This window comes from Cynoglossus semilaevis, chromosome 5 (genome assembly GCF_000523025.1).
Source record: "Cynoglossus semilaevis isolate Cse_v1.0 chromosome 5, Cse_v1.0, whole genome shotgun sequence".
Lineage (NCBI taxonomy): Eukaryota > Metazoa > Chordata > Actinopteri > Pleuronectiformes > Cynoglossidae > Cynoglossus > Cynoglossus semilaevis.
The window spans coordinates 15189335-15200150 of record NC_024311.1 but is presented as its reverse complement, the minus strand read 5'-3'; the positions used below and the strand labels follow the sequence as shown (position 1 = coordinate 15200150).

The 10816-nt window shown below is 41.3% G+C and overlaps 1 protein-coding gene across 1 annotated transcript in view; it reads left to right on the top strand.

The window, feature by feature from the left end:
* Window positions 1-9113, top strand: part of itfg1 (integrin alpha FG-GAP repeat containing 1) — an 86001-nt gene extending 76888 nt beyond the window's left edge. Inside the window, exons 17-18 of the mRNA XM_008310730.3 lie at window positions 951-1068; window positions 8303-9113. Coding sequence (XP_008308952.2) covers window positions 951-1068; window positions 8303-8362 — 178 coding nt within the window. The 3' untranslated portion in view covers window positions 8363-9113. The remainder of the gene's footprint in view (window positions 1-950; window positions 1069-8302) is intronic.
* The last annotated feature ends 1703 nt before the right edge of the window (window positions 9114-10816 follow it).

Below are 10816 nucleotides of genomic sequence, written 5' to 3'. Positions count from 1 at the left end.
ATATGTACATATATACACATATATGTACATATATACACATATATACATACATATACATATATACACATATATCTATATATGTGTATATACGTATATATGTATGTATATATATATATAAGCATGACAGCGCTGTTACCAAAATGAAGCTAAGTGTTAAAGCCTCCCTGTCATACTTAATGACTTTTATTTTTAAATATAGTCAGAATACTTTTAAAATAAATAAAATGAAAAAAATATAGTGGATTTTCTGGATTTGAATGAATTAAATATTAGTAAAAATTTCCCACTGCGGCCCGGCACCAAATGACCTTTGGACCGGTACTGGTCCACGGACCGGGGGTTGGGGACCCCTGATCTATACAGTCTTCCATTTACTGTACAACCGGCCCTTTAAGGAGAACTGTATTGTTGATGTGGCCCCTGGTGAAAATGAGTTTGACCCCCCCACCCCACTACCCTGAACTACACACTACACTCTTTTTATAACGAACCCTACAAGGTTGTGTTCAGAAGTGGACTGATCTCACCGAGGGCCACAGTCACTGCCAGTCATGAAGCTGAGAAAAAAAAAACACACACACAAAAAAAAAAACATCGTTTTCTGCTGTGAGCAGATGCACACACTGTGTGTAAGCCAGAATCCCGGCAGGTGCTGTGCCAGTCACTTGGTCTTGGACAAAGTTGGAACACATGGGAAAGTGTCACTTTAACGAAACTTGGCAATTCAACAAAGATTTATCTTCAAGGCTGAAATCGAGATCCGACAGCGTGTGTGTGTACTTTGTGTAATTGGTTGTGCAACTTTAACGTATTTTATGGATTATTGATTTTCATGCGTTTAAAAAATGTGTGTGTGTTTTATTTTTTACACATTTATCTATCGGTGTCACAGACGTGTCTCTGCCTCGTTGTCATTTTCTCTCTCTCTGTTTTTCCTCCGCTCTCTGCAGCTGGAGTGCCAAGTTGTACCTGACTCCGAGCAACAGCGTGTTGCTGACGGCCATCGCACTAATTGGAGTGTGTTTCTTCATCCTGGTCATTATTGGCATCCTCCATTGGAAAGAGAAGGTTACTATTCACACACACACACACACAAACACACACACAAACTCTGGTTTTGTGAGATATAATGAATTCCCTACATTTAGGTTCACCATTAAAACTGTGAGTCTAATCCTAATCCTAATCCTAATCCTAACACACATCTTGAACCTCAGGATACACTTTTACTCAGTGAGGACAAAATGTCTTCACAGCAACGGTAGTTTTCCAAAGAGAAGACCCTCAAAGAGCTAGACTGGGAACACACACACACACACACACACACACACACACACACACAGATTAGAGTAACCACCAAAACACAACATTTTTTTGTTGATGGTAAAATCCACCCTTTTTTTTTTGTTGATGGTAAAATCCACCCTGGGATCATCTGTTTTTGTGTTTTGGGTTTTTTTGCATGTTTGTGTGTGTGTATGTATGCGGGTGTTTGTGTGTGAAAGAGAGATAGCGTAAGAGAGAGAGAGAGAGAGAGAGATGACCAGCAGATGGGTGTCCCTCTCCTCATCCTGTCGTCCTCTAGCCTCCACCATAGACAACAAACATTCTCTCTCTCTCTCTTCATCTCAGTCTCTCTCTCTCTCTCTTCCTCTTCATCTCAGTCTCTCTCTCTCTCTTCCTCTCAGTCTCTCTCTCTTCCTCTCAGTCTCTCTCTCTCTTCCTCTCAGTCTCTCTCTCTCTTCCTCTCAGTCTCTCTCTCTCTCTCCCCCCTCCCCCCTCCTCACTCCACAGGCTACAACCTGGTAGGGTGTTCAGCCCTAATTGCCTGCTTCTGTCCTTTCAGCGTGGCAGATCTGCTGTTCATTACAGCCATAAATGCTCCCACAGGGAGTCGACGCATCTTTGCACACACACGTTCTTTTTTTTTTTTTTTTCTGTTTTCTCGGCTCCTCCTCCTCGTCTGCTGTTGTTGTTTGAGTTACGCCTGACGATACGTTGTTAGAAATCCCCGGATATAAACACTTGATTCACTCCTTCCCTCAAAACTGTCGTCTTGTTTTTGTCGTGTATAGAGTGTGTTGAGTGCTGTATGAACTAGTTGGCATTTTCTCCAATCGACATCTGCTGTATGTGTGTGTGTGAGTGTGTGTTAACACACCCAGGAAGGCACACGTTACATGCTGAAACACTCTAATTGTCATCGCTCTAGGAAATGGCCGTGAGCACCGGCTTTGTGTGGAGCACTTAAAAAAAAAAACATGGTCGGTGTCTCAGCTGAACATGGAGACAGGAAGTGGAATAATCTGCAAATGAGATTTTGAAGAAAATGTTCTTCAAAACTGCTGCGACGCTCGCCTTGTCTAGTCAACACCCCCAGCCTGGAGTAAGAGTGTGTGTGAGAATATCACACTGAGAATATTTGTGTGAATAAGTGAGTGAAAAGAAGAAGATTCTTTTTTAGTGTCAGTGAAAGACATGAAACGATGGTGAGACCTGTGTTTGCTGGACTCTCCACTTCAGTAGAAGTAGATGTTGAGATTATTAATGGAAGTTACCAGAGAAGGGAAATGAAAGCAGCAAGTTTGGAGGTGAAGTTGAGGCTGAGAGTAAAGGACTCAACTAGTCAGGATATGGTAAAAAAAAAAAAGTCATTTGATAAATATAAGTGGTCAGTGGAATGGTCAAGATTAGACGGATAAGAATGAAGACACTTGAGCAGCTGAACGGAGCGGCGAAAGAAAAATATGGCTTTTGGTAATTAAGAAGTTTAATTTGAAATAGCTCAAAAGTTCAAAACTTTGTTGTCTTACCTAACGGTTTAATTCAGTGACCTTTGCCCTGTCTGTATTCCAGTGTCTTCAGTGATAAATATACATCAGTAATTGTTTGGTGAAAACCAGCCAACACAGTCGTGTTAATGGTTCAAACTGTTTTTAGGGGCAGTCCAAGCAGACTTGGGTCTGGAAGGTTTCAGGTTCGAGTCCACCAGCTGCCACTCTGAGCATGGGACCGTCCCCACACACTGCTCCCTGGACGCTTAAGGCTGTCCACTGTTCACTTTGGTGATGGGTTAAAAGCAGAGGTCACTGTTCGTTGTGTGCTGTGTCACGATGACCAGTAGTTCTCTTTCCTGTCCTTTAGTTAAAGATGAATGTTGGTAATATTCAACCTGACCCCATTAAGACTTGAACATTCACTAACATGTCTTTGACTGGTGTCTAATGGATGACCAGCCCGGGGTGGACATGATGGTCAGTGGAGTTTGTGGTCAGTCTGAAATTGAGTCTCTGCTCTCTGACACTCAGCAGCAGCAGCAGCAGCAGCAGCAGCAGCAGCAGCGTCTCGTGTACCTGCTGTGTGAGAGCGGAGCGTTCCACCACACTCAGACTGAAAATGACATTTAAAAAATATCATCCGTCTTTGACTCCTCTCCAAACCTGAAACACTCGTCCCCATCTGGTGTGCTGGACCTGTGAGCTGTGACCTCATACGTCCAGGGAATCAGAAATGAGGGCGAGTCCTGTTCCCGTCACTGGCGTCCTCCCTCATGTCTCATCCTTTCCCACGTCTTCAACAAAAGGCCACACGCTGAGGTCAGGCCCGGCGTGGTGAGTGATATTTGGCATTTCTACTGGTATTTACTCCTCCAATAATAAAGTCACAGCGAGGGCAGAGGCTGGTGGCGCTCTAGCAAAGCAGCTAACAGGGCTTTTACACCGTTTTTTTAATAACACAAAGTCTACTGGTGGAGAGACGTGAAAGGAAAAAGAGGAAATAGATAAATATGTTGAGTGTAGTCACCTGGGAGGCGTCGTCCTGATGCTGAACACACACCTGGCTCCACTGTTTCACTGAAACTTTTTGACTGACACAAATCGATGCCTCCACTGCTTAATGATGGGGGAGTGTGTGTGGAGTGTGTGTGGAGGGGAGATGGGGGGGGGGGGGGGACAGCCTCAAGACAACAAATTAATACCATTCCCTTGATACTCAATTAGCCAGGTTTCCTCCTCCAGTGAAGTCCAGTGAATTCAATTTTCTGAAAAACAGAGTCAAAACATCCGCTTTTTAAAAATCATTTATAAAAGCTCACCGGGAGTTCACCAAGCACCAGTACAGCTTTAAAGAACCGCTGGACCTGGTTTGTCTGGATAGGTCATTTATTTATTTTGATTTTTTTTTTTTTTTTAACCAGGGAGAAAATGAAACATTTTTTTTTTCTTTTGATTTGATTTTCCTTCACCAGTAATAACTCCTGACAGTTTTTCTAAGTCCACATCAGTGGAACTCTGTCCCTGTCAGCTAGCACAGCCAGTTAGCATCAACATGTCCAGCTAGGGCTAGGACTAAACCAGCATAAGAACGGTATTGGTACGACGCAGGAGCCAATCAGAGCCTGCCTCGACACAAAGATGACATTCAACAGTGTAGAAGCCGGGATTGAGGCGTGAGGCACGATCATAGACTCTGTCTTCATTAGACACACACACATATATACGTATATACACACAGTACGTGATCATACGGAGTTAATGACCTGAAACCAGCAGATTTTTTCCAGTATGTAGTTCAACTTGCATTATTTCAACCACCAAGTCCACTGATTGGCTGTAAAGTGGAACTAAGTCTGTGTTTGGTCAGTTTCCTGTTTAATCTGCCATACAAACATGGATGAATAATCACAGCATGATTCTCACTGAAGCAGTGCTGTAAAAAAAACAAGCAGAAACACAACATGATACGACTGGTGCGTCGTGAAATACTCAGGACTCGTATTGGTCCGATATTGGTCAGAATTTCAGGATTGATCTGGTACCTAAGCTCAAACGCTTAACTTAGCTTTGTGAAAAAAAAAATGCTGTTGACATTGACGCTATCGCCTCCACAGGACGAAAAGAGAAGGACACATCATTTGGTTGAGAAGGTTGTTTCAGGTCGTCTCTCATTATCAGGTCGTCTCTGGTTTCTCATTTACATACAGTCATACAGCTGTGAAGATTTGGTATCAAATCTTACGGCTTTAATTCAGACACTGAAGTATCCATGGGCTCTTTATGTCTCAGTAGAGTCAGTTAAACCCATAAAGAATCTCTTATAAACCTGGGCCTCATCACTGTGACACCGTGTTGTGAAATAAAGAGTTCCTTTATTGACCTTTAATGATCTGGAGAAGTGGAGAGTCGCAACCGCTTTTTCCAAGTGCCGAGCTGCGTAACGTTAATACTGTAGGATTCATCGTTTACTTAAGTTGCGTAACTCAAGTTTAATCAAGTACGTTGTTGAATTAGCGGAATAGTGTAGTCGCCTCATTTCTCCACTAGGAGACCGGTTGATAAATTACACGATTCAGTCTAAACGGTTGGTACGAGCTTTTAGATTTTCTGATTTTTCTACGACATCACTCACTCTCGTTTCCTCACTGTTGTACAAAGTTGATATTGTTGTTTTTTTTTTGTTGTTTTTTGGGGGGTTTTTTTTTTCTCTATGCTCATGCTGACTCCTTTGGAGGAAGTTCTCAGAGGGCACAGTGCTGTGTTGTGTACTGCAGTGTACTGCATTCCATTTCCGCAGCACACAGAGATAGTGGACTCTGAGGAAATATTCAGTGAAACAGAGAAGAGCCGTTTGTGTTTGAATTTCTCTTACTGTTAATTGTGACCGTTCGTTCCTTTGTTCCCGCAGCTGCTCTTTTCTTGTGTGCAAAAAAAACCAAAAAAACGGTACCAAAGCCACACCATTGCACTGTAGGGACGTTACAAAAAGGAAAAAGAAAAAAAAAACTGTGAAAATACAAACTGCCTTCTCAGGCCTCCGGCTTCTTGAAATGCACAAAGTCTACAGAGAACAATGTCAGCTGTCAGTTGGAGGATGTAAAAGGAGAACATGAGGAATGTCTGCTCTTTTCTCAAACTTAACTTTACAACAGCAGGGGAAAAAAAAAATTATATATATATATATATAAAAGCAGCATGAGACATGTCTGAGTTCAGCGGGAGGACGCTATGTGTGGGGGGGGTCGCCATACTTCCAGCACCTTGTTGAATCTATGCCACGAAGAACTGAAGCAGTTCTGAAGGCAAAAGGGGGTCCAACCCGTTGCTAGCATGGTGTACCTAATAAAGTGGCCGGTGAGTGTATATATATATATATATAAGCAGCATGTGACATGAATGAGTCCAGAGGGAGGAAGCTTTGTGTGGGCTGGGTGTTCATATCTGTCAGCCTGTTCTCAACATCGCTGGCTGCTGCTGCTGCCTGTGGTCATTGCACCTGTCTGTCTGTCTGTCTGTCTCTCTGTCTGTCTCTCTGTCTGTCTCTCTGTCTGTCTGTCTGTCTCTACAGCCAGACGATAAAAAAAAAAAAAACAGTCTACAAGCTGTAAATACAATGACTTCAGCTATTTATAACCTGGGATCCTCACAGGACCTGAGCTGAAGAGCGATATGAAGGATGGCAGCGTTAAAGACAGAGACATTTATGGACTGTTCCCATGTCATGGCTTTTTCACTTTAACTGCTGTGATAATGAGTGAAAACACAAGGGTTTTTATGTCAGCATTTTGTTCCTTTCCTTCGTACAAACCAATGTGAGTACAAGTACTTTTTTTTTTTTGTTTTGTTTTTTTTGGTGGTGTACTCGCCAAAGCTGAGTACCATCATCAAAACTTTTGGTGAGTTTCAATAAATACTCAATGAACTAGAAGGCAGTGTTGTGGGAAATAGGATGATGTCAAACAGACGGCTAAACAGTAGTGAGTTTTCTTTGGAAAAACACCGTCTTCTGCTTCAACACACATGACATGAAGCGGCGTTAGCGACGTTAGCGTATACAGTAGTTAGCCTGGTGACTTTCAAGAGTCTTTTTTTTTTTTTTTTCAAATATTTGATCATCCAGGTGGAGAAGATGACCTGGATGATCAAGCATTTGAAAAAAAATAAAAAAGACTCTTGCGATTCACCTGAGGGTCACGACCCAGTCTTTGGGAAACAATGACCCGACTGAGTCACAGAAGAATCTGCATCTTTTATTTTTTCCTCTTTGTTTTGTTTTGTTTTGGGTTTTTTTTTTTGCTGATTAATTGTTCCTGGTTGTTGGATGTTCTGTTGGGACCAGTGGTCCAACCCGTGGCTCTGTTAAATGACGCTGTGGGACCATATTTAATTACCAGCGGTCTGACCTCACCACTGGTCTCAGCGTTAGCTGTTCAAGAACAGCAGGGATGTGACTCGGTACCAGCTGGACTCGGTACCAGCTGGACTCGGTACCAGCTGGTGTGTCCTCACACGCCTACGTCGTCACAGCCTCTTTTTTTTTTTTTTTTCTTTTCTTTTTTTTCCCGTTTGGAAACTCACGCTGTTACGTTGTTTTTGAAACACTTGTGTTATTTGTTGAAAATCTCTCCACGTAGAGGTAGCTATTAATAAATGAAGCTCTCTGGGCGGGGGGGAAGTGAAAGGAAACTGATGCATTGTGGGTCTGGATTCTCAATCTTACAGGATTCTCAGTTGGCAACACTGAGAGCCGTCTGGGCTACTTTTTATTTTGTGACCTTTTTTTTTTTTTTTACTTTCGTCATCTTATTGCAATTTTTTTTTCCAAAACTGATGATGACATCTGACATGTTGGTCCAGCAGAATGATTGGACGTTTGTGCTGGTACGCTGCCTTCTGCTGGTGGAGGTTTCTCTGCAGACTGCCTCCTCTGTCAGTCATATCAACATTTATTTATTTATTCCCTGGATGGTCACATGTGGAGGAAGGAGGGTGACAATAACAGTGGCTGCTGGGAATATTGTATTTGTCATCTGTCCTCAGTAACATGTTCAGGACAACAGGACTGTGAGACAAAGAATTTCCTCAATTTTGTGACTGAAGGGAAAAAAAAATTTAATTGTGAAAACACTTCCTTTGCTCTAATGAAAAGCAGGCAGTAAATGGATTAGAAAATCTTGATGAACCATAGTGTTTTAAGACAAATACACCGATGTCAAACTCAGTTAAATTTGGGGGTGGAGGGGGGGATACTGGTTAAGTATTATTTATTTCATGTGTAGTTAGGGGGATACTGATTAAGTATTATTTATTTCATGTGTAGTTTAGTAAATGTTCACTTATTTAATTTTTATAATATCATATCGATGTAAATGTCTGTATTTTGTCAGTCTATTTTGAGTCTCTATATATATATTTTTTTTTAATTGTTGACAAATATATCAACACATATTGTCCGACTGTGGTTTAGACCCAAACATCTGACTGATTTCTGACTCTCTCTCTCTCTCTCTCTGTGTTTTGATCAGAAAGCAGACGACCGTGAGAAGAGGCAGGAAGCTCATCGTTTCCACTTTGACGCCATGTAGAGGCAGGAATCTCGTCCTTCACACACACACACACACACACACACACACAGAATCATTCAATGGGCCAAAAACAGATCCTTGTTTGCACCTTTTTTTCATTCCTTAAGTTATATTTTATTTATTCTCTCCACTCTGTGAGATAGCAGGAACTCCAGGACGGCTGTGAACGTGAGAGGATATAAATGTACGTAGGTTTTTTTTAGCAGATATTTCTTTGGAAAACCTCAACGGTGTTGAAATCTGTGCGTTTAAAATACGTCGGGCGCTTTTCAGGACTTTAAGTGTCTTTGACCTGTTGGTTCAGGTTTCCTGTAAATGTAAAGAAATGTTAGAATTGAGGATTATGATTTAGGTCATCAGTGGTTCCCAGACTGCTCCCCGCCCCTCAGTTTTGTAGATGTACATTGACATAGTCTCATCTATTGTTTTAAAAAAGAAAATAGCTGAGCTTCTTGAGAACACTTTACTTCCTGAACTGCTACTCTCTTAGAATAAAGGTATAAACTTAAAAAACAGTGTGGGAGAAATATAGAAACTAAACTTGAAATTCAACTGAAGTTTTAAAACAAATCTCCAAACTGCACTTAAGAAATGGCCAAATAGAAGCAGCAAAACTTTTTCAAGAAAAATGATTGATTTTTTTCCATAAACAGCAGCAACCCTAGTGGCGAAACAATGGAACTGATACGTCTCTGTTTGAGCGGCTAACCACTGGCTGAGAGTTTTTGTGTCTGTCAAGACTTTAGTCTGGAGAAAAAAAACATATTGCAGTTTTGTGTTTACCATTTTTGCCAATGTCCACAGATTTACTGCTGATATCTGGTGAGGTCATAATGTGGTTCTGCGACAGATAGATTTGAAGAGAAAAAAAAGCTGCTTCTGCTTCAGCATGTGTTCCGTCGCTTGACTTACTTTCCTGGATTAAAAGTTGAACTGCAGCTGAATGTACCGACCAAGAACTTTTACTTTGAATCGATTCAAGGAAAAAAAAGAAACAGAGCGGGTGATTCGCTCGTTTGACGTCAGTGACAAATTTAAAAGTGAAATATCAGATATTTCCCTCTCCGTGTGAGGACTTTCTCTGTGGTTAAATAAAGATTTTTATTATTATTATTATTATTATTTTGACTTATAGACAAATAAAAACTACTGTCTGCGAAGATTTGTGTTACGTTTGATGACGGTGCACTTTGTGGTGTCTGCGAAGATTTGCGTTACGTTTGATGACGGTGCACTTTGTGAGTGAATGCTACTGACCCAAGGCTGAAAACTGTTGGTTTGATGTTTGTTGATGTGTGAATGTTGTCCAGGCCAAGCAGCACATTTTTGTTTGTGTTTTTTATCTCGTGCTTAACATGGTGAGTGAGTGTAATTTATCTGTAATTTTGGATTTAATTCGCAATTAAATGTGTGATAGGCTGATAAGGCTGATGAGAATAAATTAAAAATTGACTCTGAATCGGGGTTTTTTTATGTTATTTCTGCCAAATGTCCAAAGCGTTCCTTTGATGTCAAGTGTTTAAAGTGGATCCAATCCCATAATTCACCTGTGCAGACCCGTCCCAGGAAAGTCATTTCTTTGAACATTGTTTTTTTTTATTATTATGTAGCTGTGAAACTACAGGGAAATGAACTCCCCAAACATATCATTACACTGTCTTATTATCTAAGTGTGCAGTGGGTGAAGCAGCACAAAAATTAAACTGTTTTTTAGAGTTTCAGGGGAGTCCTGTTGGGGGGGGCAGCATCTCACCTCAGAAACAGTCTTTATTCCTCATCTGAGTCCAAGGGAATTTAATTATCTGAAACTTTTTTTTAAACCATGGTACTTCACAGACACACTGACGATCACAGTACTGACGGTCAGTAGCTGTGGGGTCACAAGAACGCGTACAAGTGTGAGAAAGATTTGCAAAATGGGGGGAGGAGGAGGAGGGGGAGGAGCACTGCAAACCGTTAAGGTTTAGCAGCGGGAGCTGTTGTAAAGGCAGCAGGAAGTGAGACGGTTGAACCCTACCAAAATAAAGGCACAACTTGGGAAAAATAGATGAGACTACTGGTGTTAAAATGTAAGTACAGTGAGAATACGAGTCAGGACTGTGGTTTAATTGGCACGAAAGGAGTTCAAACTGAGGCTCCAGATGTTGTACCGATATCCCAGAATCCACCTGTTGAAGTTCGCATGACAGAAAAACAGAAACAGGAAGAAAACTGCAGTAACGGATACTGTTTACTGTCAACTTTTACTCCATTCACTGTACAGTGCAAGGGACGTGGACCACTTATTGGAACACAGCAATTATTAGATTGGTTGTGCGCCTCGACAGATGGATTGAAAATGGATTTTTATCACTTGTCAAAGATTTCCAAGAAGCAGTTGGCAGGACAGGATGCAAAAAATCATCATTAATTAAAACAAGTGGAGAATTTTTAATAAAAATGTCGTCTCTACGT